Raw genomic sequence first — 27,260 nt, 5'->3', positions numbered from 1 at the left:
GTAAATGCCTTTTTTCAGTTGATGGTTTTCTAATGAAGCATGGATTCTCGGTCTGGGTTCACACTACTTTTACAAGGCTATCTTCAACTTTCCCCGCTTCAAAATGGGTTTCCCTCCCTACAACGACTGTTGTGAAAAGAAAAGAGACCCTGAACCCCACGGAGGCGAGTTATTCTCCATGAGGTGTTTAAGGAAGCACACAAACTCTATCTGCCCTCGGCCGAAAACAAGCAAGGAAGCCATGATCTCCGTGTATGTCTCTAGGCCGGGTCGGGCAAAGTCCATGTCCCCTCGGCCGTCTACTGTTGCTGGAGCGTGCTAGTGTCGGCGCAGCTGCGATCGAGGGGCACGATGGCGTGGCATTCCTCGGACTGGCCGAAGGAGGGCTTCTGCCCGCCGTTTCGCGCGGGGCCATGGTGCGTACACTTGCCGGCGGCGACGAGCCAGTTCGCGGCGTGGCACTGCTCGTCGCCGGCACACGCCGTAGCGCACTCGGCCAGGTTCTTGGCGCCGGCGGCGGTCCAGACGCCGTTGCTGTAGAAGCAGTGGGCGCACTGCAGCCGGAAGTCCTCGCCGGCGGCCGCGAGGACCTTGCCGTGGTCAGCGTCGCAGGCGGCGGCGTCGGCCGGCATCGGGTCGGCGCCGAGCCGGTCGCAGCCCTTCTTGCAGCTGGAGCAGGCGCCGGAGCAGCCGAGCGAGTGGGCGCTAACGAAGGCCTCGGCGTCGATGGCGGGCGCGTTGTGGTTGTTGCTGTAGAAGCACTTCTTGGTCCGCGGCTCGAACTCGGCGCTGTGGCAAGCAGGCATGGCGGCGCAGGCCGTCATGCAGGCCTCGAAGGAGCCGCGGCGGTCGATCTTGAGGTATGAGGTGCCGTGGCGCTTCTTGCACGAGATCTGGTAGTTCTGCGGGGAGAGGTCAGTTGGCGACTCAACTCGTCTCTTGTTAGAGGGTCACATCGCGGCTAGTGGTTTCATGTTATGCGTGGTGCAATGTTATATATGTGTGCTTACCTGGCCTGTGGGCGTCACAAAGAGTTGGCCATCGGCCTCGGGGCACTCCGTCGAGCACAGTTTGGCGTCAGAGATGACGGGCTCCTTGGTGGGAGGATCGGTGACGAAGGCGAAGTGAGCCCCCTCTGCCTTGGAGTTAGAGAAGTTGCCGTTGGCGTACAGTCTGCAGTTCGCCTGGGCCGCGGTCGAGGCAGCCAGAGTCGGGATGTACATGAAGCTGGAGTCGTGGTTAATATACAAACACACCCATCAACCCTTCATCATCGGTTAGATAACCCCTACCTCTTGCACTTCTTGTCCTTGACGCACTCCTCGGAGCACTCCTTCTGGCTGGTCGTCGTCTTGTAGTCGAGGATCACGGCAGCATCGGTGTCGGTGCAGCATTGGAGGTAGAACCAGGTGCCGTCGGATCCCTCAAAGATCTTTCCGTCGTCTGCCAGAGGGAAGAATCACGTTAGGAACAACTAAATACTCGGAGGGGGGGGGATCCGAGGCAAAGCCTTCTGCGTGGATGGGTCACTCACTTCCGGGACAGGTGAGGTCTGTCGTGACCTCGGGGTTCTTGTTGGCCACAGCAGCCCGAGCCTTGGGGCACTGAGTAGGCCACCAAGCATCGCCGGACGCCCAAGGGGTCAGCTGGGCCGGTGCCTTCTTCAGCGCACAGGTGTAGCTGTTCCGGTGGAAGTCGCTGCTGAAGCAGTCGGGGTCTCTGGCGCAAATGTCGGCACACTCCTTGAGAGAAGAGGCCGGCTCGGACTTCCAAGCACCCAAAGAGTGCCCGGTATCGCAGTGAAGCTCATAGACGATGCCGTTCCTGGACGAGAACATGGTCAGATTCTGCGGTCAACACTCCCTCCCCTGGCTGAAGTCGTCCCAACTCACGTGCTGTAGCGCGCCCCTTTGTCCCCGGGGCAGGAGTAGGAAGCCAAGTTGTCACCCTCCTCTCCGGTGGGCGGCCTCGTGATGCCTGTGTTGCCCGTGTTGCCCGTGTTGCCCGTGTTGCCCGTGTTGCCCGTGTTCTGGCCGCCACCGGTGCCGATGGGAACTTGGGCGCCAGCGCCGCCGCCGCCCGTGTTGCTGTTGCCGATAGGCGTCTGGGGCGTGCTGGGGGCAAGCTCCTTGAAGATCCAGGTGGAAAGAGTCGCGAGGCTGAACTCCTTGTCGTTGACCTTCAAATAGCACTTCCCAGCCTTGTCGAGACTGCTGTGGTCGCACTGGGGGTTGCTCGCACATCGCGTGGCGCACTCGGCGAGCGACGGACAAGGATTGCCCTCCAGGGGTCTCCCCTCGATTCCGACGCCGCACTTCAAAGTGTATACCTTGCCGCCGCTGGAGTTTGTTAAGTTTTGAATGTTAGTCCGGGTGGTGTCGTCTCAAGAGAGGCATGCATGCTTTCTGGGCTCGGAGAGAGAGGCTTCTTACGTTGTGATGGTCTTCCCGGCATCGCCAGGGCAGGCAAAAGTAGTCTGGGCAACCGCCTGACCAACGAGGCCTGCAGCGGTGAGTAGGAAGATGATGGAAGTTGGGGCCATCTTGTTGGTGAAAAGTTGGCTGAACCAGCTATGTTGGACCTATTGGCTGAGGATGTCTGAATGGAGATGGAAGCCTGTGGTTGAGTTCGCCTGGAGAGAGAGGGGCAGGCTCGTTGTCTGCTTATAAGGAAATCGAGAAAGAAGAGATTCCAAAGAGTTGTCTGTCTATACTCATGAACTCAGGCTTCCATGCTCGAGGACGAAGTCAACATCGTTCTCTGGTGATCAGGCCCGCGGCATACGCAAATTCCTTCGCAGGCACTGCCGCCTACTTGGCATTTGTTCCTGTGTCACTCGCGTACGAGGGTGAATAATCCTCCCTTGCCTGGCTTGTCTCGGCCACCCCATATCCAACGAGACACTCGTCTTTCCCCGTACGGGAGCAAAGTTTCGAGTCCCTTTCCTGATAATTCAGGGGTTGATGGACCACGATTTGAATCAAGGGCCCGCTCGCCTCACAAATCGCCGGAGTAGGGTATGTGATGGTATGCATGATGGTTGGAAAACGGGTCTTGCAGGTTACTTACACATCTACGTACTCCATCCCTACTAACTTACATGTTGACAAATCCTGCTGGTCGCCAAATGCGTCCGGGTGCAGAGCCTATGGAATGGATGGTTGGTGCCGAGCATCGACCAAAGGAGCTATGTCTCAGCGATTCGAGAGATCGTATGTCTCACCAAAATTTCGGCTCGCAAAGGGCCCTTACGCAACTCTGTAATCGACCAAGGAACCACGAATGAGACAGGGTGGGACCTGTGATCTCGGCGCGGTTGACGTACGTCTCACGAACATAACTCGTTGGGCTCGGGAGGGTGGGAATATCTTGGTAGCATCATGTCGGGTGGATGGAGATCAAGGGCGGTCTATCCAAGGCATGTGAAGCGATCAAGGACGGCCACCACTGCCCCTAACGGTAATAACTCATGAATCCTTGCTGGAGGTATATCATCCCATGGCCTCCAGAGGTCGGCCGAAAGGAATTCCTCTCAAGTACGATGTTCTTGATCTTTTCAGTCTCGTCTGCCTACTCCTAAATCTACAACCTCCTTACCGTCTTGTCTAAACCCGTAACGGTGTTTGACGACATCTCTGTCCCTATTCTTGAAGCCTTCTTCATCCGCCCGCGACAAGCATCTTCGCCGCTCCCAATGAAGGTCTCTTCCGCCGGCATCGTCGCCCTTGCCGCCTTTCTCGGCCAGTCCGACGCTTTGTTCTGCTTCTTCCGACCCCTCTTCCTGCCCCTCCCGATCTTGACAATCAGACCCGGAGGCGGCGGTGGTGGTGGTGGAGGAGGCGGCGGCGGAGGCACCACCACTGGGCCGCAACAGTCGTGTCCGACGCCCGGCTGCGCCCAACAGAGCTGCCCGACGCCGCAGTGCATCCCTCTCAGCGACCCATCTCCCTACGGCAGTGATATCGACTACTGTCTGACCCAGGGCAAGAACTCTCTCTTCACGGCGGGAGGGTCATTCCACGACTGCGATTGGTAAAAAGGTCGTTTCACCCAGACCCTACCCGGCATATGTGCGGCAAGCAAGTCGCCCACAACGGAGTGTCTTAGGGACCAGGGAAAGCTGGCAGTATGAATTGCGGTTGGGAGAAGCTGGGGACATGGGGCTGCAACGATAGTGTGAGAAAGGGAGGGGGAGGAGGGGGGGCAGTTGGGAATAACACGCGTTGGATTGTTCCGCAGTTAGAAGAGTGCAGTTCATGATGGAGACGCGAATCGAGTTGCACAACACGGGCAACACCCGTCCCTAGTTGACCAGACTTTCATGACTTGCCCTATTCGACAATGATCTTCTCCGCATGATGCACGTCCAAGAAGGGAGACCCCGTGCCTTGAAAGCGGCTATTCGCACCTGTTCCTCGAACGTGTTTCTGAATCGTGTTAGCCGATTTGTGATTAGTACCTCTTTCTTGCAAGGGACGACGGCTCGGCCCGTTGGCATCAGATCCCAACCCCCTGGAAAGATCTCAGCTAGTGTCTGGGCAAAAGCGCGGGGTAGTCAGACTGTTTTCTGTTGTCTCGCCTTAAGCCGTCGAGTCCTAGGTGATTAGGGCGAATCCCTACTCTCGTCCACCTGAGACATCTATGCTGTCTTACACCAATGTGATGCCTACCTCCAGATTTCTTTGAGACAGAGGATCCCATCCATGCCTAGGTGGCGTAGCAACGTTCCCGAAGGAGTAGCCCGTATTGGGCTAATGGGTTTGCTGCAACACAGGGATGAAGGCAATGTGCACAAGGCCTGCGGGGGAGCCAAGGGAATATCATGGCCAAGGCATGCCAACGGCCGAAGGGACCTCGTATAGGTCCAGAAACACACTAATTCGCTTGAGGATGTATTCTGCGAGATGACAACTCAAATCAGGAGCTGTGATACAGTCCACGACGACGAGCTTGGTTGGACAAGAGCCAACGGGCCGAGGGCGAGACACGGGCCGAGAGAGGACATGGGTTGCATCAAAGACACCGCTAGACAACCATGAGTATGAATTTCAAAGAGCCAGACAGTTTGATGCCCAGCTCACATGCGATCGTAGAGTGCGACGTGTCAGCGCAACAGTTTCCCCACGACGCTCACCGAGGAACGTAGGGATAGACAGCCCCCGCGAGAAGTACCCCAGGAACAGGCAAACCTCAAGGCACTGAATGAACCGTGGCATCCCTTCGTGAATCGTAAAGGGTTGCTCAAGCTAGGCAATTGAACCACTAGTTTCACCGAGCTCAGAAACATACACTACGGGTGCGTAGTTACGTCCTACTGCCGGCCCGCGTCATGCTCTCCCATCGGATCTGTGTCGGCCAGACATTCTGCACGATGCTGGCACGAACTTTGACGCGCACTACAGGTTGCACGAGGGGGTTTCTACCTTCAGCGAGAGACAGATATCCCTCCGGGTGCATAAGACCTCGTTACGATGTGGACCATTCCTTGTGCAAGGGAGAGACGTATGCGATGTATCGCGCCACTCGAAACCACCAGGTCCGTCATGGGTTTGGGATTATCACACATCGAGGAGAATTTGTTGAGATATCTGGGGGGTGCTGGGTTTCAAAATACGAGCTACGTCTGCCATCGTTGATATAGTCGAGTCTTCCCCTTCCAAAGGCCGGCCAAGCACCACCAAACCTCTCTCCTTTCTTTGTGAAACCGACCACCCCCGGGTATCTCTCTCTCTTCTCGCTAGCCGCTCGGTGACCGAGCATTCTGTTCACCATCACCAACGCCACTCTCCTGCAACATCATGAAGGTCTCCTCCGTAGCCTTGGCTTCACTCGCCGTCCTCGCGGGCAGCGCGGAAGGGTTCTGGTTCTTCAAGCCCATTGTTATTCGGCCCCTCACCATTTCCATCCCTCTCCGGGTACCCGTCGGGGGAGGCGGCGGCGGCGGCGGTGGCGGTGGCGGCGGTGGTGGGGGAGCCGCTTGCAACTGCCCGGCGCCCGTGTGCCCGCCACCTACCTGTCCCGCGCCGGACTGCCCAAAGAACGCCGCATTCAAGCAGCGAGAAGACGACATCACGGGCTGCGGCAGCAGGACGCCTATCTTCAGGGGAGACGGAAGCCTGCGCCGCTGCATCTAAGGACATTCAAACACAATCCACCGGATCCGCAAACGCTCGGCGCAACAACGGAGGATCTAGTCTTGCGTGGGTCGGAACCAGATACACGGTCCATCTATGTAAGGCGCCCTTTCGCTTTTTCCGGCAGGGGCAGAGGAGGGCATTGATAAGATGAGTTGACGGGTTGAGAGAAGGCGGTTCGTTGCGATGCCATCGCTGGATGTGGATGTTGGTGGAGCGCGATGGAAATCTAGGTGGTCGAATGTAGTTGTTCGAGTGAAGGAACAAGGGAATCGATAGTCTATTGAAAACAAGAAAGCTGTACGAGTTTTGATGCGCCCCTTTAGACTTCTTGGAAGGGGGGCTAGTTATGCTATACTGCGTGGGCATCGAACTCGGTTCTATTCAACTGCGTGTCTCTGCAACGACACACTTCTCCCATAACCCTGCTGAAGTGTACTGTGTCGCTAGTGGTAAGTAGGTACGTTTATGTTTGTCTGTAACGTGATCGTTGTCGTATCCTAAAATTCAACTAGCAGGCTGTCCCCGTTGAGCTTGTAACAGCATGAACAAGTTAGTAATGCTTCCACTCATCACGTCCCACCTATGTCACTCATTTCACTGGATCTGCAGCCAGCTGTTGAGGGTATTCTTGTCTATTGTCACTTCACATGTTGTGTGTGATTCTCGTGAGACTCCAGTCGTATTTGTCAACAATACCATCACCCTTCATCGGCGCTCATGACCGACAGGTTAAGCAACCAGGGCGAAGCTTCAGCATCTCCACGCAGGTGTGAGCCTTTGGAATGAAGACCATTCCTGTTGAGTATCGGCAAGGCCTAAGCCGTCCATGCTGCCATCCAACCACTTTCTCCGTCCAGACCCTGAACAATCGATACTCATCGTCTCTTGACGTCCGTCTCATGAAACTGCTAGCTCCATATGAAGAGAATCAACTGCTCAGGCTACAACGTCACGGAAGTTGGTCGGCTCAAAAAACCCAGAAGTGCCACCAAGGGGACTCGATGACCCCCCTCCCTCTTCCAATCAACTAATACGATTGTAACGGTGAATATCTCGTTTTCGTCGCCATGAAACCGGTGACTAGTCAAGCCGTCTTACCATGTTACCCGAGCAGAAGCCGGATAGAATGTCTTCGCCGTCGGCGCACTCTACGCCAGAATCCCCCGATTCCTCCCGAACCGAAGGCGTCATCTGACCGGTGAAATCCCCCCGCCCCGGCCGGGTGTGTGCGGACGAGGGAGCCCCCCCCGGTCCCCCGGTCTGTTCCCTTTTGGGCAGGTGGATGACGGGCTGTCAGCAAACCCAGGGAATGGCTAACATTGAGGCACAGCGGCCAAAGAAACATTGCCGGCTGTTCCCGAACTCGTCCAGGCAGAGAGGTTTGTGTTTTGTTGGTTGCCTGTCAGCAAAGCAGCGACGCGTCGTCTCTCATCTTATATCTTGATATAACCCATCTCACATCTTGATATAAGGTACTTCAGTCCAGCTTCACCCAACCAGTGACAGGACTCAAACCCATCCCACAAACAACCCAGATGCGTCCGGATACACGCCAAAAGGCCCTGACGCAACCGACCCCGTGAATGGACGCTCTCGGCTTCTCTCGCTCGGCGCGTCGCTCGACGGCCGGGCAGACGGTCCTGCTGCAAACACTCGCATGCTCCAACACCGCAACGCCCAGCTTTCCTCTATGCAGCGGAACCCTTGCCTCCAACTTCTTCGACGAGGAAATCCTCTTCTCCATCGTCCCCTGCTCTATCGCCATCCTCTGGGGCCTCCACCGATGCCTCCGGCTGTGGAGCAAGCCCGTCGTGTCCCAGGGCTCGGTCCTGGCCTCCCGCCACCTCGCCGGCTGCATCGTCCTCGCCGTCGTCCTGTTCCTCCTGTTCCCGTCATCGCTCGCCGTCGCGCCGGCCGCAGCCGCTCTCGTATCCGGGCTCATCGGATACCGCCGGCCGACTCCTGGGCCGGAATCACCTCAGGGCTCGCGTCTCCTCACGCGCAAGATGGTGAGCCGCGCTCTCTTTTGCTGTTCCTGACTCACGATACCCTCAACCACCCGCAAGCTTACTCACATCCACAGATCCTCTGGCAAGCCCTTCCGGCTTTCCAGCTCGCCGCCTTGCTCTTCCTGGTCTGGATTACTACTACAAACACCCCTCCTGACGCAACCTCGGGCATCACCGTCGCATCTTGGTCCCTCTCCCTCGCCTCCAGTCTCCTGCTCCTCCTCGTATCCCGCCTGGAGCACAGCAAGTCCCGCCCCCCTTCCGCACTCCTGCAGACGTTCCTCCTCGTCACGATCGTCCTGGACGCGGCCCGCTTCCGGACCGCCTGGTTCTCCGCGGGCGGACCCGTCCACGACGAGGCCAGACAGCTCCTCCCGGTCCAGCTAATCATCAAGATCCTCCTGCTGATTGCCGAGTCGGGCTCCAAAGCCGCCGTCATTGCCATCCCCGCGCGCCGCATCTCGCGCGAGGAGGCGTCCGGCATCTTTGGCACAGCCTTCGCGCTCTGGATCCTTCCGCTGCTGTCGTCCGGCTGGCGCAAGGACCTCACCGTCGACGATCTGGAGCCGGTGGACGAGGCTCTCTCGAGCGAAAGGGTCCTCGACAAGCTGTCCTCGGCATGGCAGAAAGGTCCGTTCAGCTTCTCCCTTCCCCCATTTTGATACAGTACAAGTCGCTGACCGGAGCTTGACGGAAACGCATCAGCGGACCCGGACCGAAGTCATGCTCTCGCGCTGGCCGTATTGCGTGCGTTCTGGGTCGAGGTTCTCATCATCCACATCCCACGCCTCGCTGTCGTCGGCTTCGGCCTCGTGCAGCCGCTGCTGGTACAGACGACGATCCAGTATATCCAGAACCACGACGAAGACGGAACCGCCGACGCCTCCTTCGGCTCATGGCTCGTCGCCGCTTTCGCCGTGACATACCTCGGACTCGCCGTAGGTCAAACACATCCCAAAGAACAAGGCTGAAAGTTGCTCACACCGGACCAGATATCCACCCAGCTCTGCGGCCAGCTCACCAACCGCCTCATCACGCGCCTCAGGGGCTCTCTCGTCGCCCTCATCTACCAGACCATGCTCTCCCTCCGCGCCGAGACGGGCACCTCGCAGGCGGCCGTCTCGCTCATGAGCACCGAGGTCGAGCGCATCAACGTCGCTGCGCATTGGTCCTTCTCCATCGTCCCGAACCTGCTCCAGCTGGCCGTCGCGCTGCGCATCCTCACCGGCCAGCTCGGCGGCGTCAGCGTGGCCCCCGTCGTCGTGGCGATCCGTGAGTCGATGTTCCTCCCTCTATTTCCATCTCTATATCTCCCTCCACCCTTGTGTACACTTACATATACAAGAGAAGCCAAAAGGCTAACGATTCGACCGCAGTCTGCGTTTCCGCCGGCGTGAGGGTCGGCCAGCTCGTGCCCCCGCGCCAGCGCCGGTGGATGCAGGCGATCCAGAGACGCGTCGGCATCACCACCGACATCATCGGCTCCGTCAGGGGCGTCAAGATGAGCGGCCTGTCCGCCATCGTCCGGGACCAGATCCAGGGCCTGCGCGATTTCGAGCTCGACGAGTCCAAAAGGTTCCGCAGGATGCAGATCGTCAACGTCGTCATTGGTGAGAGCCTCGTTTAAACCGACACTCCTGTTCCCTTCCCCTCCCCCTCCCTCCCCCTCCCTAGGTTCCACCGTGAACTCTCTTGACATCCCTGCCCCTCTCTTTGTTCGGCCTAACCCCTTTCCAGGACAATTCCCCTCCATCATGACGCCCTCCATCACCTTCGCCGCCTTCGCCGTCGTCCAGAAGCTGTCCGGCGGCCCGCCCCTGAACGTCGTCCAGGCCTTCACCTCCCTCAGCCTGCTCGGCATCCTCATCAGCCCCGTCACCGAGCTCGTCATGATCCCCAACAACCTGGGCTCCACCATTGGGTGTCTCGACAGGATCCAGGAGTTCCTCGTCAGGGAGAAGCGCGATGAAATCCGCCGGCTCACGCCCCGGAGATCCCCAATACGCGGTCAAGACGGAGAGACGACGGAAAGCCCAGCACGGTCTCAGCCGCTGATCACCGTCTCGGACGGTTCCTTTGGCTGGCGCGCCGCCGAGCCGATCCTGCACGGCCTGAACCTCGACATCTGCCCCTCGACCCTGACGATCCTCGTCGGCCCCGTCGGCTCCGGCAAGTCCACGCTGCTCAAGTCCCTCGCCGGCGAGACCCACCGCATCGCCGGAAGCGTCGAGTACCACACCGCGACCGCCGATGTGGCGTACTGCGACCAGGACCCTTGGATCCTCAACCAGAGCATCAGGGACAACATTTGCGGCGGCTCTGGCGCCGGTCACGATCCGGACCTCTACGGCAAGGTCATACGGGCCTGCCAGCTGGAGGAGGACCTCGGCCTGCTGCCCCAGGGCGACGAGACCCTCGTCGGGACCTCTGGCGCGGCCCTCAGCGGCGGGCAGAGGCACCGTGTTGTAAGATCTCCAGTTCCTGTCGAATAACAGATTTCGGTGCTGACAACGACGCGAAGGCACTCGCCAGAGCTGTCTACAGTGGGAAGCAGGTCGTCATCATGGACGACAACCTCAAGGGCCTCGACTCGAACACGGCCTCAAGGTGCTTTCACGCGCTCTTCGGCCCGGGGGGACTCCTGCGCGGAAAGGATAAAGCCGTCATCCTCGCAACTCACAATGGTAAGTCACACACCCAACCCATTTGTTCTTATCAGCTTGAAGTTGAAGCTTCTCCTGACTGCTCCCATCACAGCACAATGGCTCCGTCACGCCGACACCATCGTCGCTCTCGGCGCCGACGGCACCATTTCCGAACGGGGCTCGTACGAGGAGTTGAGCAAGAACGGGGGTTATGTCAGCTCGCTCCACGTCTCAGAGCAGAGCGGCCACACCGACAACACTGATGGCGACGACGACAATAAGCTTTCCTCTGAGGCAGTGCAACCCAAGCAACAGAATGGCACGCAGAGAGACAAGCCCGTCTCGGCCGGCCGGTCGGGGTCCTCGCCGAGCCCCAGGGCCCGCGGCGCCGCCAACACGAGCTCCCTCTTTTACTACATCAAATCCATGGGGATCCCGTCGTTCGCGCTGTTCCTCGCCATGGTGCTCATCCAGACGTTCTGCAGGACCATGCAGCGTAAGATACCCTTGTGTCCCATCAACCAACGGCTCTCTGGCGGACAATGGATAGTCTGACGTTTGTGACAGGTCTCTGGGTCAAGTTCTGGGTCGCGGCCAACGAGGGCGGCGGACAGCAGAGCGTGAGCCTGTGGGCGGGCGTCTACATCCTCTGGGGCGTCATGACGGAAGTGACCTTCACGGCCGAGGTTTTGTGAGTCTAGTTATCACGTCCCGTTTGTCGTCTGTTACAGGGTGTGCTGATCCGTGTGTCGCCCAGCTGGTTCCTCGTCATCGTCGTCCCCCACTCGGCCAAGGGGCTTCACTTCAGCGTCCTGAAGGCTGCGATCGCGTGAGTCTCCTGAGGGTGACAACGTGCCCAAGGACTGTCCGTGTTTTCGGGGTGGAAACTAACAGATCATCCAGCGCCCCGTTGTCGTTCTTTGTCAAGACTGATACTGGCGTCGTCATCAACCGGTAAACCTACCCTTGGCCCATTTCACTTACCATATCTCGGAGCACTCGCTCATACATCACACCTTTTCACTCTCAGATTCAGCCAGGATATGAACCTCGTCGACCTGCCGCTCCCAATCGCCTTCCTTCTCACATTCGACAGTACGGACCTCCCCATGCCTCCCGAGACCATCTCACTCACGCCCGGTTGCGCTTTACTGACCCCAGCAGGCCTCACCCTAACCATCGCAGACGTGATCCTTACCTGTGTTGCAACCGGCTACCTCGCCCTCGCCATCCCCTTTCTTGCCGCCGTCCTCTATGCCATCCAACGCGTCTACCTCGAGACTTCGCGCCAGGTCCGCCTGCTCGACATCGAGACCAAGTCGCCCATCTTCTCCCACTTCATCGCCTCCTTCGCCGGCCTCGTGACCGTCCGCGCCATGGACCGGACGGCCGAGTGCCAGGCCGAGAATCTCGCCCGCCTCGACCTCTCCCAGCGCGCCTTCTACGCCATGAGCAGCCTGCAGAGTTGGCTTCTCCTTGTGCTGAATCTTGTCGTTGCCGGGCTCGCCGTCCTGCTCGTCGGCCTGGCCGTCGCTCTGCGGGACGCCATCGACCCGGGCCTGCTCGGCGTAGCACTCGTCAGCGTCATGGGCTTCGGACAGCTGCTAACGGGGCTGCTGAACAACTGGGCCACGCTGGAGACGAGCCTGGGCGCCGTCGCGAGGATCAGGGAGTTCGAGGCGGAGACGCCGTCGGAGCAGGACAAGGACGGGGACACTCCCGTGGCCGTCGAGGAGTGGCCCATCGAGGGGAAGATCGACGTTAAGAACGTCTCGGCGGCATACGACGACGACCACCAGGTTCTCGGCGACGTCACGCTGTCGGTCGACCCCGGCGAGAAGGTGGCCATTTGCGGCCGCACGGGGAGCGGTAAGTCGACTCTCATCGCGCTTCTTCTCAGGCTTCACGACCCGTCCAGCGGGACCATCGAGATCGACGGCGTCGACATCGCGAGCGTGCCCATCAACCAGCTCCGCGAGTCGCTGGTGGCGCTCCCTCAGGATCCACTCTTCCTGCCAGGGACCGTCCGCCGGAACCTCGATCCGTTCGACGCCCGCGACGACGACGCTGTTTGGACCGCCCTGGACAAGACAGGCCTCAAGGCCTTGTTTGAGGACAAGGGCGGTCTGGAGGCGGATCTGAAGACGGATTGGTTGAGCGCGGGACAGAAGCAGCTGTTCTGCATGGCGAGGGCCGTTTTGAGGAATAGTCGCATTCTCCTCCTCGACGAGGCGACCAGCAGGTAAACTTTTGGTGTTCCTGGTAGACTTGAGAGCATTCTACTAACATATACACATCAACAGTTTGGATCAGGCCACGGAACAAGTCGTCCAAGACCTAATCCGGAGCGAATTTCAAGGCTGGACCGTTGTCGTCATTGCCCATCGCCTGAAGGCCGTTGCCGACTTTGACAAAATTGTCACGCTTCAAGACGGACGGGTTGTCGAGTTCGACCGCCCCGCGACGTTGCTCGAGAAGGGCGGCGTCTTTGCTTCGCTGTGGAAGCTCCAGGAAGGTTGAACTGGGCTCGTTACCGATGCAACTCGTCTTGTTTTTGTTCCAGGCCCGGGAAAACCGTCGAGCAAAAGCAGTTGGTGGGGTTCGTCTTGTTGTCGGAACTCCGTAGGCTCGTAGAAATTGATTTCAGAATATCCATCTTCTATATCCGGGTATTAAACCTCATTATTTCGTGATTTTTTTAGTTGGGCTCCCCAGTCATCCTCTTCTCTTTGTCCCTTCTTCATGTCTCAAGTCTCTTCCCCACCCGCTCATTTACTCTTCATGCTTTCGGCAGCCTTTCCAGCAAGGCCCTTCACCTCGTCATCCGTCAACGAAGCCTGCGCCGACGCAAACGCCTCTGTCCAGGCGGCCCATCTCTCTTCGTTGAGACCCTTCCACTCTCGTTCGCCAAACTTGGCGCCAGCCTGGCCCGACTTGCCCTCGAAGTTGCGGGGTTTGGCGCTCAGCTTCTGCAGAGCGTCGCCCGAGTACTTGATCCACAGGTATGCCTGCTTCACGGCTGCGGCGACGTCGGCGTCGGCGGGATGGTCCTCCTCGAAGGCCGTGCGCAGGGCCCAGAGGCCGTAGAGAGAGAAGTCGAAGGGGTCCTGGGGGTCGGCGGAGTCGGCGCGGCCTGTCAGCTGGGCGACGAACGCGGTCAGGTTATCCCAGCTGGCTTTGTCCTCCTTGGATGCGGATGAGTCGAGAGCATCTAAAGTCAAGGTCAGCGAGGGGAATTTCATATGTAATGTGGTGACAGCGGTGCCAAGCACTTTCAACGTGTGATTTGGTATGTGACGGAATGTCTCTCAGGATGGGTAGTGGTTGAAAACTTACCGAAATTCCACACGTCACGGGCTACCCATCCAAAGGTGGGAAGATCCTTCCACACGACCTGGTTGCTCAGCTTGAGAGGCTGCCCATCCGACGCGGTGACGGTGGTCGCGCGCAGGCGTTGCAGAAATTCGACGAGGGGGCCTTGCTTTTCGGCAGGGGTCTGGCTGGCGACGGCGAAGATAGCATTGTACGTGTCCCAGAGAAAGTCCTCGATCTCAGACTCGGCCTTCTTGGCAAGGTCCTTGAACTCCTGGACGGTGTCGTCGAGGGCCTTGGGGTCGGTGGTGCCGGAGTGGACGAAGGCGGAGAGTGTTTTGTAGGCGGGCAGCGCCGAGATGACGCTATTGACGCTCATAATGAGGGGTGTTTCGAGTTCTCGATACAAGTTTGGAGGATTGCGGCAATAATGACGGAAACGGTGGACGTGATGAATGTGGTAGACTTGGCGGATGTGAAAGATGCGATGGTGAAGAATGTGACAGATATGAGGGATGTGCCAGATATGGCAGATAGGGACGTGTTCAACGGCGGCGATGTCGCAACAGGAAGGTGACAGCTTCCCCACGTGGAGGCGTCGTTGCTTCACTGACGTCGTCACCGTGCGGACGCTTGTTGCAGCTACGGTGCACTGTGTGTACCGGGTCCACATTCGGCCCGCACGTCGCGCGGGAAGGAGTGCACATACAAGGTAGGAGCAGCAGAGGGTCAGTAGGGAATGGAGGGGATGGAGGAGATGGAGGGGAAGGCGCGTCGCCAAGCGGAAGGGCAGCAGCCCAAACATCAACTGAAGGTTGGGTATAATCTGTGTTCTCGATTCGGGTTTCTTTTTTTCTTTTTCTCCGTTAGTGTTGTTTCCCAGCCCTCTTTCTTCCAGCTCTTCAAGGGTCAGAGTGGCTGTGTGTGACAATAGCAGCTGAGCTGTAGAAATATGTGTAGCTAGCTAGCTAGCTAGCTGCATCTGCCAGCTGGCTGCCCATTTGCATGTCTCGGTTCGATCGGCTCTTGGCCCATGGGAAAAGCTCGGTTAAATGAGCCGGCCAATGGACACCCGGTGTAACCACCCGAGTGGAGACGGCGGCCTCTGGAAACACTGGCGGCGCACATTAAGCTTATGTTCTTAGTCAAGCTTTGATTGGTGCAAACTCTGATCCACGTGACTTTCGGAATGGAGACCTTCGCCGCTTGGCCGCTTGGTGGAAGTAGGTACCTCTACCTTGTGTGGCCTCTGCGTGGTCCCCTGCTCGGTCACCCGCCTGAAAAGTGAATTTGTCGACGTGAGGCGAGTGCGTGTTTTGGGTTGTTTGGGGACCACTGAAGTGAACCGGCCGGTAGCCTTGAGGCGCTGAACCACCTACCTGGACGTGAGGCGTCTCCGAACTTGGCGGACGGAAACGTAGCGCCGGGCCAAGTACTCGGCATCCGCCCGGCCCCTCCCTCTACCTCTAGTTCGCTCATCGCCCTGGGGCTCTCACGGTCGGTCGTGTCTCATTTAATTATCAGCTCTTCCTTCTCCTGGCTCAACCTCATCTGGCCCCTCCCCATTTGACGATCAATCAATAAATAATCAGTCAAACGGTTTGCTGTTCTCCGTCGCGGGCCGGCCCTCCTCCCCTCCTCCCCTTGTTTCTCCCTTGTGGACACTCACTCCTTCTTACGTTACCGTTGCTCACCTCGCTGCGTCTCACCCAGCGTTACGGAAACATCCCATCATTGAAGGTTCTCGGTCATCCTCCATATCGCACCGCTCGCCCCGACCGCCAAGACTCACGTTCATCTCCGTGTAAAAAAACTCATCTCACCAGTTTTATTTCACCCCAACTCATCTCACCCGACCTCGTCTCACAAAAAAACCTCACACCAACCAGCCTCTCCGCGCCAGGAACCATCTAACTCACCTCGCTCACCTCACATCTCTCCCGATCACTTACTGCCACTGCCGCTGCCGCCGCCGCCGCCATGGTCTGCCTCAAGCCCGCCCTTGTTTTCGCTCTCTGCGCCGTCTCCGCCGCCGCGAACCCCATTGCCGCGCTCGATAAGCGCCAGGCTGCCGTCGACGTCGGCACCGCCAACATCGGCACCGTCACCTGCGGCGACAACCGCTACTCCAAGAAGCAGATCGAAGAGGCCACCGCCGAGGGCTGCCGCCTCCACGCCGCCAACCAGCAGCTCGGCTCCAGCCAGTACCCGCACCGCTTCAACAACCGCGAGAACCTCGCCTTCGCCAGCTCGGGGCCCTACCAGGAGTTCCCCATCATCAGCTCGGGCAACTACACCGGTCGTAAGTCTCAGCCCCCCCCCCCGCTCTTGTCTTCGCACTCACAGCGCCATCACCACGAGCCATACCACTACCGCAGCCGTGATGTCGTCCCCTTCCGTCGCGCGACCCTTGCTGACTTTGCATGCGCAGGGTCTCCCGGGCCCGATCGTATCGTCTTCGATCCCGACTACCGCAGCGGCTGCGTCTACGTCGGCGCCATGACGCACACCGGCGCCTCCGGACGCAACGGCTTCGTCTCGTGCAACCAGACCAAGTCATCCTCGTCGGGAGGAGGCGGCGGCGGCTCCTCGAGCAATGGCACCTCGGCGGCGTCCGCCCTGTCGGGCCCGACGTCGCTCGGCGCCGCAGTGTCCATCTTGTCTCTGCTGGCCCTTGCCGCATGATGCAATCCAGTCTGCGACACAAAACACCCGAGCAGAAGAAACGGTCACGTGATGACTTGCAAGTCGACCAGGCAGTCAAACTCACCTTTCATGTGCGATCTGGCGCCCATCCCGCCGGGTCGATCTCAGATCGAGAGAACGAGCAACAAAGTTTTCCCACCGGTGTCGCTTTGGGGAGACGGTTTCCCCGTCTAGGAGATACGCATGGGTGAGAGGGGTGGGGATGGAAAGCCTCTTTGGTCCTGAACCTTGATCTCCAAAACAAAGACGTCCTATCCAAAGCTGAGTCGCGTACTCCGCGGAGTTGTTCACTTCGTTGTCAAGGCCGCCTCAATGGATGGCTGGTCTGTCGAGCTCAGCTTTTTATTTGAGGATCGACCAGCTGGGAGTTCGGCCAGTGTGACGGAATGGGTGGGTCGTTGAGTCGTATGATTAGGCCAAGGACGTGTTATTGCATATTGACTTTTGCGTAGCAAGCAAAGTGCCATGTCCGGGTTCGTCGTTGGACTTTCAACGAACGATTCCCCCCCGGTTTCTTGAACTGTATCAACAGTCCTCTGCTTCACTTCCATTCTCATTGTCTCCCTGCCCTACGTTGCTGACCTGCACTTACATCAACACCATGCCAGTCTGCTCGTCAGTCTGCCTCTCGGCCTCGTGCTCACGTTACTACCCAACACCAACCTTGGGCGCGGCTTGTCAAGGATCGCTGCAATTTACCCTCACGTGAGCGACCGCCCTGATAATCCAATATGAGAACCTGTGAGTTTTGCTCCACCACAGCCCTGGGGTTCGAAAAGAGACGCAGCAACCAGGCCGGAGCCCCGGGGATCCAAGAAGCGAATATGCGATTCCATCCCTATCTATAAGGTAGTAAGCATCTGTCGGTCCTTTTTTGGTTGTTCTATTTATAGCGTTGCCTTGAGATTGTGTCCCAAAGAGTCGGCCAAATAGTCGGTTGAAAAGTAGCATGCCGCCAACAAAAACCCAGTTCAAAAACTCCTATGGAGCAACGACCCCAGGCCCGACGACAACAAGACCCCGAAAAACAAGCCGGCGAAGACGGCCTAGGACGCGAATCCGTTCTGGGACAGGATTGCCATCCAGCACACATCAGCCGAGGCCGTCTCTAGAATACCGATAAGGAAGGGAGGCGGACGGTGGCGATCGAGATCATCAGGCAGGCCGACGCCTTCATCCAGGCGCTTCCGCCCCATCCAGTTGAATTCCTGTACATAAGCTTATTCAAACCAACTGTCTTATCACTCAGTTCACTTAACTCACTCAGCGGTCACAATCACTGAGCGCTGTAAGTTCAAATACGATCTCAGAAATAAGCATGTTATCGATTCGTCCATTACACCGGACTCAGATGGATGCGGTATTTGGTGGCGAGGTCTTTCCGAAGTGATGACATGACATCGCCATGCTTCAGCAGAGCAATGACCCATCAAGGGCAGAGATCGGGGTTGAGGAATTTTGAGAAAGCACAGTCGACCAAAATGACCTCTCGACTACACTGGTGAGTTCTAGATCGAAGAGGAATCGGGACCGGCTGTGATCCAGGTCTGGCGAAGAGCAACCTTGACACGTTCGACTTTGACCGGCATCTTTCCTGCTCGGGTGTAGACTAGAACCCACCCAAATCGGTCCTTGACCCTCCCCGCTCGTCTCGATTCCCCGTTCGCGATCTGGGAGCAGACACCAGACGTTGGTCCAAAACTGCCACTCGTCGGCGGTTTCCGGATCACTGTAACCGTCATACACGTCCTTGTGAACAGACGTCACGAAGTCAGTGAGTACACGTAATGTTGAGACGCGATGTTGGCCCCATCAATTTTGATCTTCCTTTGGCTTTGTCCATCACCGTGATTCCTTCACCGTGATGTTGCCAGAGAGCAGTCTCCAATCCATGTTTTTCCACAAGCGCTTTCCAAAAGAAATGGCGAACAACATCCCGATCGCGGTTCTGGAGGTCTCGTCTTTTCTTCGAACCGGGGAGAAAACACAGGTTCTGAGGAGGTATTGCTAAGACGTGACTCTGGGGTTAGCAAGATTTCCAGTAGGGATGGATGTGTACATATTACGCCCAATTTGTTCCCAAACATCCCTCTGGAGCATGTAGGTCAAATACCTAGGTCCACCATCCTGCCGAAAGCCCGAACCGTAGGCGTCGGAAAGCTGATGGCTTTGTTTTTGAGGAAATTCCGAAAGCCAAGATGCCCACCCCACCTCTTGGCCGATAAGCTGGAATCTGGGTTCATAAGCGTCCCCATAAAGGTGACAGCAATCGCTTCAGCTAGAGCCAAGAACAAATGGAAATGGGTAGGGATAGGGCCGCTGTCTTCTGGCACCGGAAACACAGATAACGACGTCCAAAACACTTCTTTGAAGTCTTCCTGAGCGAGTCTACGGTAAATCCAAAGTCGTTCTTTTCTGTCTCAAATCCTATCCCTCGTCATTTGAGGGAGAACCGGCTAATTGCTCCGCTCGATGTCTCGGCTGGCAAGTTGGATTTGCTGGTCGTGTTCAGTAAATCGGGCGTTTGCTGTACATTTTCCGTAACTGTATAGTGTCTAAGATGCTCGCCAAACATTTCCAGCGTCTGAGAGAGACGAGTGGCGTTGGCCTAGCAGGAAGTAGATGCCAACAACGAAAAACCAAGTTGTGTGTCAGATTGTCAAGATCTCGCTGGCCTGTAGCGTGTCTTACTCGATAAAGAACGAAGTTTGGTATCACAGAGTCACTCGAGTAAACGAATGGCTCAATAAAGTGAGGTTATTCGTGGATTGTTTGGGTTGTGGAAGGAAGGTTCCAAGTGAAGGGCAGCAATCGACGAAGGCCGTGATATGGCTGGCCAAACAGACCCACTCTGACGGAGATAGATCCGTGTGATCTAATTGGCCCAGCCAGGCCATCGTCTCCATTTCCCATCGTCTCCATTTCCCATCGTCGATAATCCGGTCGGCATTCCAACACCGAACGTTTGGATGTAATAGAATCCTCAAGATGTCGTCAATAACCTCAGGGTCGTTATTTCTTGTCCTCCAGGCCCAAAGAACCGGCTCAAACCATGCTTCAGAAACAGGTTGGTCGGTGTATCTGCATGCTTTTCGAAAGAGTGTCTTCAGAATCTTGGAATACTATTTGTTGGCTGTCTGAACGGATCTTCGAATACGTAGAGGTACTAGTAGATACCAAAATTAGCATAAAGAAGAGGTGGTTTCGGGATACGATGCACTCACAAGAGTCGATTGGCTGGATTTTGCTGACTTGATCAAGACGTTGAATGAATTTGTCAAAATCCGTCACGGTCAGAAGATGTGAGCTGAAGGTCATCTCGTTCTCAGGATTGTCATCATTGTCTGTGAGGCCCTCTTCGTCAATCGCAAGCTCGCGCTGTTTGTCTTCATCTTCGATTGACAGATTTGACCGTAGAACTCATTCCCGCTTTGAGTCATCTTGAACACTCCAACTTCAAGGCATTCTATCAAAATGTGACAGCAGTCAGCCATTGCTGTTTAAGACAACAAAATGTTATCTTGCTGATTTGACTCAATTAGCCCTTCAGGTGTCCATTCAGGTCAACTTGATGCATGCGATAGATTGGTCCCTAGTATCAGACCCCTTGATTGACTTTTCCCCCTCCTCTAATGCAGCTGTTGCAGCCCTTGCTTGGGGGGGGGGGAGAAGGTCAGATCTTTCCCAGCTATGCAGATCACTTCGACAGGGGTCACTAAGGTACGTAGCCAAGGCCGTCCTCACAAGATCGCACAGATGTACAGGATGAAGAAAAAATAAAACAAAAACACAGAAAACTTAACCTTTCGAGGCCCCATCTAATAGGCGGACTCATCAGCAAAGAAACTATCCTCTTTTCTATAACTCGACCAGCGATTACTGTCTGCTGTAGCATCTTGATAAATACTTTAAAGCCTTACGTTTAATAAGTGAGCTATGGCTTGCGGAAAGAATCATATCTAATTAACACTGAATACATCACAAGGTTTCTTTGGAAATGCAGCACCACGGATGTTTCAAGCCCAAGACCACCTGATTCACTTACCTAGTTTGAAAACAGCCACAGCGTTTCTAAGATAGACTTTTTCTTATCTTCAGCTCAGACCCGGAACCTTGCATCCCGACATCGGGAGTGCAAAGTGTGGACAGCGGCATGGAAAAACCGTTTTTACGACTAGATGACTCATGTGTGTGGGGAGCCTGAGGCATTCCTGCGGAAGTGACTTTTCTCTTTTTCTGAAAGGTACTTTTCAAGCATTTCCACCACAAGCGCGTTCAGTCACTCCACAACGGCCCCTTCACGACGTAACTACTGCTGTCAATTGCCCTCGATCCCCTAGGACAATAGCTATTCTCGCGCCCTTTCTACACCTAAATCATTCAAGATGTCCAAGGGAACCGTGTGCCTGGCGTGCGTGTCCCCCAATTGATCCCCCTCGGAAGGAACTGCACTGACACCAAGTCCGCGATTTAGATACTCAGGCGGGGTAGGCTCAGGACCTTCCACAACGACCTCGACGGCGTCACGGAGTACCAATATGCTAATTTTTGCAGCTTGATACGTCGGCCATCCTCAAGTGGTTGCTGGAGGAGCAATATGAAGTTGTGTTAGTTTTTGGGCCTGCTGGGAGCATCAAGCTGCTGGATCCCCGTCATGCTGACTTTTCGCAAGCTGCTACCTCAGCAACATCGGCCAGGAGGAAGATTGGGCTGCTGTCGAGAAGAAGGGTGAGTCAGGCCGAACCAAAATATTGTATATGTTACTGGCCATGCCGATGCTGACCGACAACCCTCGTACAGCTCTCCAGATTGGCGCCAAGAAGGTACGGCGAACTGATGCAAGCGACGGATGGCTCTGTAGCCTACTGCATCGATCTAGCTTCTTCAGCTGATCGCTGACGGACTTGCAGATGATCATTGACGACCTCAAACGCGAGTTTGTTGAGTAGGTTACCAACAAGCACTTCGGGCCACGCAGAAAGATGTGTTAGTCTAACTTGAGTGCACAGGGAGCTTTGCTGGAAGGCTGTCCAATGTGTAGGGCCTCACTCTCCTGGCCACATTTGCGTGGTGAAGCTAATTATTTGAAGAACGCAATCTTCGAGGACCAATACCTCTTGGGTACGCTAGAGTCCATCACGGATGGACACGTTTGAAACTAACGCCCTACAGGAACGAGCTTGGCTCGACCTGTGATTGCCCGTGGCATGATGAAGGCCGCCGCCCGAGGTATTCGATCTCCGTTTCAAGCTAGTGAAATCCGACTGACGATGAACTGAACAGAGGGATGCCAGTTCGTGTCTCACGGCTGCGTAAGCGAACACCCAATCCTCCTCCTTGGGCTTTGCTAAGACTTTGCAGACCGGAAAAGGCAACGACCAGGTTAGGTTTGGTAAGTCATGTCTTGTTATCTTTTCTGTTTCAGCTCGAAGCAACACTGACCAATTCAAGAACTTGCCTTCTACACCATCAACCCCCAGATTCGCTGCATCAGCCCTTGGCGTCTCCCCGAGTTCTACAAGCGCTTCCAAGTAAGATACCAAACCACTGCCGCCTCAGGTATATACTGACATCGCTGACCCTCTCCTAGGGCCGCAACGACCTGCTTGACTATGCTGCTGAGAAGGGTAAACACTTGTTACCATGTAGGCTCAACCGACATGTACTAAAGCTATCTAGGCATTCCTGTCACCTCCACCAAGGCCAAGCCCTACTCAATGGACGACAACTTGGCCCACTGCTCCTACGAGGTATCCTACTTGTTTTTTTTTTTCTGCTTTGATCCCACGCAGCTGACACCAAATATAGGCCGGCATCCTCGAGGACCCCAATGTGACCCCCCCGGAGGACATGTGGACCAAGACCGTCTCCCCCTTGAAGGCCCCTGATACTCCTCTTGACATCACCATCCACTTCGACAAGGGCATTCCCGTGAAAGTCGTCACCCCGCAGCAGACATCCACTGATGCCGTTGAGCTTTTCACTCTGCTGAACAAGGTCGGCGGTGAGCACGGCGTCGGTCGCATTGTGAGCCATCCCTCCCAATCCACAAACCACTTTCCCCTTACCCACCCTTCTACTCTGTGGCCAACATAGCTGACAAATATCTGTAGGACATTGTTGAGTCGCGTTTCATTGGCCTCAAGTCCAGGGGCGCTTACGGTAGGCATAGTACGCTCAAGCGCGAGAGAAAGGTTCTAACAACATGTAGACTCGCCCGCTATGACTATCCTCCGTCTTGCTCACATCTCCATCGAGGGCCTGTAAGTAGCCTCGTGTTTTTGCATACGCAGTAACGAGGAAGATGCTGATGATTCCCAGTGTGATGGACGGTCGTTTGAGGTCCCTGCGCGACAACCTGAGCAAGCAATGGTCCGAGCTGCTCTACAACGGCATGTACTTCAGCCCTGAGCGGGCTTTCTTGCAACGTATGTGTCACCCTTCCCACGGACAGGTCCAAATATGACAAGATTGCTGACCCGTATAATAGCCAGTCTCGACTTCTCTCAGCAGCGGGTATGATTCCTCCCATTTGATGTAACAGACGCGGGAGGGGCATAAGTTGATTAACGTCCTTTTTCTTGTTTTATAGGTCAACGGCGAGGTTCGCCTCCGCTTGTACAAGGGTCACGTCGCCGTCCTGGGCCGCACTTCTCAGGAGAAGCTGTACTCCGAGGAGGATGCCTCCATGGATTCCCTGACCACCTTTGATCCTTCCGACACTTCGGGCTTCATCACCATCCAGGCCATCCGCCTCAAGAAGGTACGTCACACGCATTCCTTTCTCCCGCGAGTGGTTTTTTTTAATTTTAAAAATCTGGATACTGATCTGTGTTATGCAGTACGGTCTCCAAATGGCTGAGGCTGGCATTGAGTTTTAAGATGGTCAAGCATTGTCCCCTTTGAAGGTGGCGCATATTCGGGGGGTAAGAATGGAGTTCTCGGACTAAAAGGTAGATGGTGGTAGTCTAATTAAAAAAAATAAAAACTGGAGGGTGGTAGGAAAAGAAAGTTGCGACACAGGCAGTATATAAGTGATAAAAAACATGTTAAGCAGTCAGCTAGCTGGCTGCCCAGTGGGAAGAACTCGAATGGATGACCCAGCTTTGCCCCCTCATCCAGACTGATCCGTTGGCCTCTATCCGGACCCTTATCGTCTCGCCATTTTCAGTTGTGTTTTAATCCACATCCCAGTATCCGGTGGCTGACTCGTCCACCGACTAATCAGTCCCATCCTCAGTATCGACGCTACCCTCATCTGCACCGGGGAGCCGGATTACGAGAGCCATACGGTAGTACATCTGCATGATGCGGGTGCTTTCGCCCAATCTTCTCGCGTCGCCCTAGACATAGTTTTGTCAGAGAGTTGCGAAGCAAGTGATGAAGGACGGAATATAAACTTACAGTACTTGATGAGCTGAGGCATAGCGTCTTGTAAGGCGGAGAGGGATCCATTCCATGTCCAACGGATCGCCGTTGTCAATGTCGGCTTTCCATGTCTTCATGCATGGTGTCGAAGGGGGGTCACCCAGACGGTGGCCCAGACATGACGGCTAGTCAGTAGCTTGTTGACACGCTCAGGTCGTCGTCCCTTACCCTGGACGAAAGAGGCGTTGGCGATGAATCCGAGGATGGACATATTATCTTCTCTTCATAATCTTGGAGACAAAACGTCGGTCGGCGCCAGGGGGGTCCGGCTCGGGGCGGGGTTGCTTGCGTATTAGTTGTACAAGTGGTTCAGGGCGGCCTCGTCGTCGCCGCAGTCCCTCATGGCCTTGCAGAAATGGGCGACGTTGCGCAGCTTGCGCGCGACCAGTGTCGAAGACGACTTGTCGGGCTCCTTCTTCAGCATGTCCGCGTGCATCTCGAGGAGATCCTTCGCTTCCTTGGCCATCGTCTGGGCCTTCTGATCAGAAGCGGACTCGGGATCTTTGTCGGCCATGTTGGTTGTGTCTGGGCTGGTGGACTGCACTGCACACGGTTCAGCAGTGATACCGAGAGAAGGAATCAGCAGGGGGGATCCAAGCGGGTGCGCATCAAATATCCACTGTGGATTCCATCAGATCTCACAGTTGAACCAATTAACTTGTTTAGCGAGAACTGGGGCCCCTGTATCGTCTAAGGAAAAAGCCAGTCGGTGTATTTTCGCCCAGGCAACCCGGTCAGTATCCAGGTACATACATACCTACAGATACCTCTAGTAGATACGCGTACCGCGACGACCAGGTCAACTAGAGCAAACAGGCACAGCGACCTCGCCAGTCACTTGCAGGCAGGCGCAGCAGTCCAAGTGTTTCTTATGATACCCCTAAGCCGGTCGGCTGCCTACGCGCTACAATCAAGAACTCTGAGATACCAACCTCGAAGTGTTTCTAAACGGAAACTCTCTTCTTGAGTCGATAGTCGATTGCCGCGAATTGTCTTGGGTCCTGAACGTACTATGTTCTTGTTGCAACTCGTACAAATGACTGCTGGAACGAAGCCAGATAGGGAAACACACTTCAACTACCCATGGTGTAGTGGTCAGCCCCTGAACCTTACGAAGCGCTGTGATCATTAGGCTGTCTCGCAAACAGCAGGATAGATTAGCAAGGCTTAGAGTTGCTGAAGGTGATGGGAATACCTGCCTCGAACCTGCTTTCGCAGTTTGTGTCGTGTATGTCCCATCAGTTCCATCACATCTGGAAGGCATCTTCTACGTTATGTTTATCAAAGCACGAAGGGGGTTTGTTTTCTATTTCTCGTCTGGAAGAATAAAGGTGGATGATGAATCAAAAACCCTCGACTTCGGATAAGTACCTGTCTAATATCTAGTCCAAATATGTAACCCTGCTCCTACAAGCAAGCTCTAAAGGTTCTTCAGGCGCAGGGCCTGATCAAGGCTAGCTAATACTACTAGGAGAGCCAGGTAATCTTGTTGTAAAGACTTGACTTGATATCAAATCACGACAGGGGTTTAGAGACATCGCGCACAAGCCAGTTGAGGATCCACTCAGACCCCTGCAGATGCATCGTTTGGGCCACATATTGTTATGGGGGTTCGTCGCCTTCCACGCCCTTTGTGTCATCTTGTCAACTACTTCTACTAGCAGTCAGCATCTTCAACTCTCAGCAGAGTCTCGTGCATCAAGAAACACACACACACACACACACACACACATGGACACGCCGTGGCCATCATAACCTCTTGATCTTCTTTTGTTCCACTTCAGACACCCCCACTCCCTCAGTCCGACATGGGGTCAATAGCAGCCAGGACATACCTGGCTTTCCAGCACAACGCCAAGCTGCACGCCCTCAAGACCGTCGTCACCGCCGTCCGCCCCTTTGCAGACCTCGAGGAGCCCAACCGCCAGCTCTTCAAGGACGGCGGCGACCACGACCACGTCGTCGTCACCGAGCAGACCATCTTCCACCCCCAGGGCGGCGGCCAGCCCTCCGACGTCGGCGCCATGACGGGCCCCTCGGGCGCCTCCTTCGCCGTCGCCTCGGTCCGCATGGACGCCGTCCGCGAAGGCCAGGTCCTGCACTTTGGACGCTTCGCCAGCAGCAGCAGCAGCAGCAGCACCAGTAAAGACGCCACCACGACCGCCGCCCGCTTCGTCCCCGGAGACGAGGTCGACCAGGCCATCGACGCCGAGAAGCGCCTGCTCTACTCGCGCCTGCACACCGCCGGCCACGTGCTCGGCGCCGCCGTGCGCCACCTGCTCGAGGGCGAGGTCGAGGGCTTCGACGAGCTCAAGGCCTCGCACTTCCCGGACGCCGCCTCGTGCGAGTTCCAGGGCCTCATCGACGGCGCCTGGAAGGCGCCCATCCAGGCCCGGCTGGACGAGTACATCGCCGCCGCCATGCCCGTGCGCGTCGACTTCTGGGACGAGGACGACTTCCGCCGCCGCGGGCTCGAGCGCCTGATCCCGGACCGGAGCCTGGCGCCGCCGGGGGGCAAGTTCCGCGTCGTCGAGGTCGTCGGCGCCGAGGTCTACCCCTGCGGCGGCACGCATGTCGACTCGACGGACCTGTGCGGGGAGACCGTCGTCAAGAAGATCTCGAGGAGTAAGGGGCGGTCCAAGGTCAGCTATGCCTTGAAGTGAGGTGGGGCAGGTGATGAGACCCGGGGTGGTTTTCTTTTTTTTTTTTAGCAAAATGGATGGGCTGAGGGAGTCTTAAGATGCCGGGTTTACACTGCATGATTACGCATTTCGTCGACTTTTCCTCGTTGATTCAGATGAAACGATTCAGTCTCTTTTCCGCAGCAAGGGCGATTGTCTAACAGTCCATGAGACAGGAAACGGTTACGGTTCGGTGGTGGATACGTCAAGGTCTCATTCATCTGACGAACTCCTCTCGGACATCCCGGTGACTTGATGAAGCTGACAAGGTTGCTTTCATGTACTCTGAGATTGTACATGGTCTGAATGTCGACAAGAGGAATCCTCTCCGAAATCCTGGTG

At 56.1% G+C, this 27,260-nt stretch overlaps 9 protein-coding genes across 9 annotated transcripts; 6 read left to right on the top strand and 3 right to left on the bottom strand.

Moving 5' to 3' along the window:
- Positions 1-299: 299 nt before the first annotated feature.
- Positions 300-2,609, bottom strand: CDEST_12607 (Putative PAN/Apple domain-containing protein; the record flags this gene model as incomplete). Its single annotated transcript, XM_062928763.1, has 6 exons — positions 2,433-2,609; positions 1,893-2,339; positions 1,535-1,824; positions 1,293-1,443; positions 1,011-1,227; positions 300-902 (listed from the first exon to the last, which is right to left on the bottom strand). The coding sequence occupies exons 1-6, from the start codon at positions 2,540-2,542 to the stop codon at positions 300-302; spliced, it is 1,818 nt and encodes a 605-aa protein (XP_062784814.1). The 5' UTR covers positions 2,543-2,609.
- A 1,085-nt stretch (positions 2,610-3,694) lies between these two features.
- Positions 3,695-4,036, top strand: CDEST_12606 (uncharacterized protein; the record flags this gene model as incomplete). The annotated part of the gene is made up of 1 exon (XM_062928762.1): positions 3,695-4,036. The coding sequence occupies one exon, from the start codon at positions 3,695-3,697 to the stop codon at positions 4,034-4,036; it is 342 nt and encodes a 113-aa protein (XP_062784813.1).
- A 1,646-nt stretch (positions 4,037-5,682) lies between these two features.
- CDEST_12605 (uncharacterized protein) lies at positions 5,683-6,134 on the top strand (the record flags this gene model as incomplete). Its single annotated transcript, XM_062928761.1, has 1 exon — positions 5,683-6,134. Exon 1 carries the CDS (start codon positions 5,799-5,801, stop codon positions 6,132-6,134), a length of 336 nt encoding a protein of 111 aa, XP_062784812.1. The 5' UTR covers positions 5,683-5,798.
- Positions 6,135-7,586: 1,452 nt separating this feature from the next.
- On the top strand, positions 7,587-13,314 carry CDEST_12604 (Putative AAA+ ATPase domain, ABC transporter type 1, transmembrane domain-containing protein). The gene is made up of 13 exons (XM_062928760.1): positions 7,587-8,146; positions 8,221-8,776; positions 8,852-9,084; positions 9,139-9,472; positions 9,523-9,756; positions 9,821-10,611; positions 10,668-10,830; positions 10,904-11,287; positions 11,359-11,482; positions 11,549-11,620; positions 11,695-11,745; positions 11,822-13,033; positions 13,095-13,314. The coding sequence occupies exons 1-13, from the start codon at positions 7,721-7,723 to the stop codon at positions 13,309-13,311; spliced, it is 4,797 nt and encodes a 1,598-aa protein (XP_062784811.1). The 5' UTR covers positions 7,587-7,720; the 3' UTR covers positions 13,312-13,314.
- On the bottom strand, positions 9,821-14,978 carry CDEST_12603 (Putative oxopyrrolidine biosynthesis cluster protein G). The gene is made up of 2 exons (XM_062928759.1): positions 14,128-14,978; positions 9,821-14,002 (listed from the first exon to the last, which is right to left on the bottom strand). The coding sequence occupies exons 1-2, from the start codon at positions 14,906-14,908 to the stop codon at positions 13,560-13,562; spliced, it is 1,224 nt and encodes a 407-aa protein (XP_062784810.1). The 5' UTR covers positions 14,909-14,978; the 3' UTR covers positions 9,821-13,559.
- A 428-nt stretch (positions 14,979-15,406) lies between these two features.
- On the top strand, positions 15,407-17,838 carry CDEST_12602 (Putative guanine-specific ribonuclease N1/T1/U2, ribonuclease/ribotoxin). Its single transcript, XM_062928758.1, has 2 exons — positions 15,407-16,405; positions 16,535-17,838. Exons 1-2 carry the CDS (start codon positions 16,084-16,086, stop codon positions 16,786-16,788), a joined length of 576 nt encoding a protein of 191 aa, XP_062784809.1. The 5' UTR covers positions 15,407-16,083; the 3' UTR covers positions 16,789-17,838.
- Positions 17,839-21,054: 3,216 nt separating this feature from the next.
- On the top strand, positions 21,055-23,868 carry CDEST_12601 (Putative argininosuccinate synthase, rossmann-like alpha/beta/alpha sandwich). The gene is made up of 21 exons (XM_062928757.1): positions 21,055-21,220; positions 21,284-21,296; positions 21,364-21,416; positions 21,482-21,537; positions 21,610-21,632; positions 21,720-21,754; positions 21,819-21,846; positions 21,900-21,930; positions 21,982-22,038; positions 22,093-22,121; positions 22,171-22,201; positions 22,261-22,340; positions 22,400-22,436; positions 22,489-22,559; positions 22,618-22,836; positions 22,923-22,971; positions 23,021-23,072; positions 23,131-23,237; positions 23,300-23,325; positions 23,402-23,572; positions 23,652-23,868. The coding sequence occupies exons 1-21, from the start codon at positions 21,195-21,197 to the stop codon at positions 23,688-23,690; spliced, it is 1,233 nt and encodes a 410-aa protein (XP_062784808.1). The 5' UTR covers positions 21,055-21,194; the 3' UTR covers positions 23,691-23,868.
- A 661-nt stretch (positions 23,869-24,529) lies between these two features.
- On the bottom strand, positions 24,530-24,751 carry CDEST_12600 (uncharacterized protein; the record flags this gene model as incomplete). The annotated part of the gene is made up of 1 exon (XM_062928756.1): positions 24,530-24,751. One exon carries the CDS (start codon positions 24,749-24,751, stop codon positions 24,530-24,532), a length of 222 nt encoding a protein of 73 aa, XP_062784807.1.
- A 1,147-nt stretch (positions 24,752-25,898) lies between these two features.
- CDEST_12599 (Putative translation protein, beta-barrel domain superfamily) lies at positions 25,899-26,954 on the top strand. Its single transcript, XM_062928755.1, has one exon. The coding sequence runs from the start codon at positions 26,046-26,048 to the stop codon at positions 26,898-26,900; it is 855 nt and encodes a 284-aa protein (XP_062784806.1). The 5' UTR covers positions 25,899-26,045; the 3' UTR covers positions 26,901-26,954.
- Positions 26,955-27,260: the final 306 nt, after the last annotated feature.

This window comes from Colletotrichum destructivum, chromosome 8 (genome assembly GCF_034447905.1).
Source record: "Colletotrichum destructivum chromosome 8, complete sequence".
Classification (NCBI taxonomy): domain Eukaryota; kingdom Fungi; phylum Ascomycota; class Sordariomycetes; order Glomerellales; family Glomerellaceae; genus Colletotrichum; species Colletotrichum destructivum.
The sequence above is the reverse complement of the archived record's forward strand: the minus strand, read 5'-3'. Positions and strand labels throughout refer to the sequence as shown.

Excerpts from the sequence above, each read along its gene's own strand:
- CDEST_12602 (XM_062928758.1), top strand. The coding sequence starts at position 16,084 with ATGGTCTGCCTCAAGCCCGCCCTTGTTTTCGCTCTCTGCGCCGTCTCC. Across the intron at positions 16,406-16,534 it reads CTCGGGCAACTACACCGGTC|GGTCTCCCGGGCCCGATCGT; the intron begins GTAAGTCTCAGC and ends TTGCATGCGCAG.
- CDEST_12599 (XM_062928755.1), top strand. The coding sequence starts at position 26,046 with ATGGGGTCAATAGCAGCCAGGACATACCTGGCTTTCCAGCACAACGCC.
- CDEST_12601 (XM_062928757.1), top strand. The coding sequence starts at position 21,195 with ATGTCCAAGGGAACCGTGTGCCTGGC. Across the intron at positions 21,417-21,481 it reads GAGGAGCAATATGAAGTTGT|CTGCTACCTCAGCAACATCG; the intron begins GTTAGTTTTTGG and ends ACTTTTCGCAAG. Across the intron at positions 21,755-21,818 it reads CTCAAACGCGAGTTTGTTGA|GGAGCTTTGCTGGAAGGCTG; the intron begins GTAGGTTACCAA and ends TTGAGTGCACAG.
- CDEST_12603 (XM_062928759.1), bottom strand. The coding sequence starts at position 14,908 with ATGTTTGGGCTGCTGCCCTTCCGCTTGGCGACGCGCCTTCCCCTCCAT. Across the intron at positions 14,003-14,127 it reads CCGTGACGTGTGGAATTTCG|ATGCTCTCGACTCATCCGCA; the intron begins GTAAGTTTTCAA and ends CCTTGACTTTAG.
- CDEST_12604 (XM_062928760.1), top strand. The coding sequence starts at position 7,721 with ATGGACGCTCTCGGCTTCTCTCGCTCGGCGCGTCGCTCGACGGCCGGG. Across the intron at positions 9,473-9,522 it reads ATATCTCCCTCCACCCTTGT|TCTGCGTTTCCGCCGGCGTG; the intron begins GTACACTTACAT and ends ATTCGACCGCAG. Across the intron at positions 10,612-10,667 it reads GCGGGCAGAGGCACCGTGTT|GCACTCGCCAGAGCTGTCTA; the intron begins GTAAGATCTCCA and ends AACGACGCGAAG.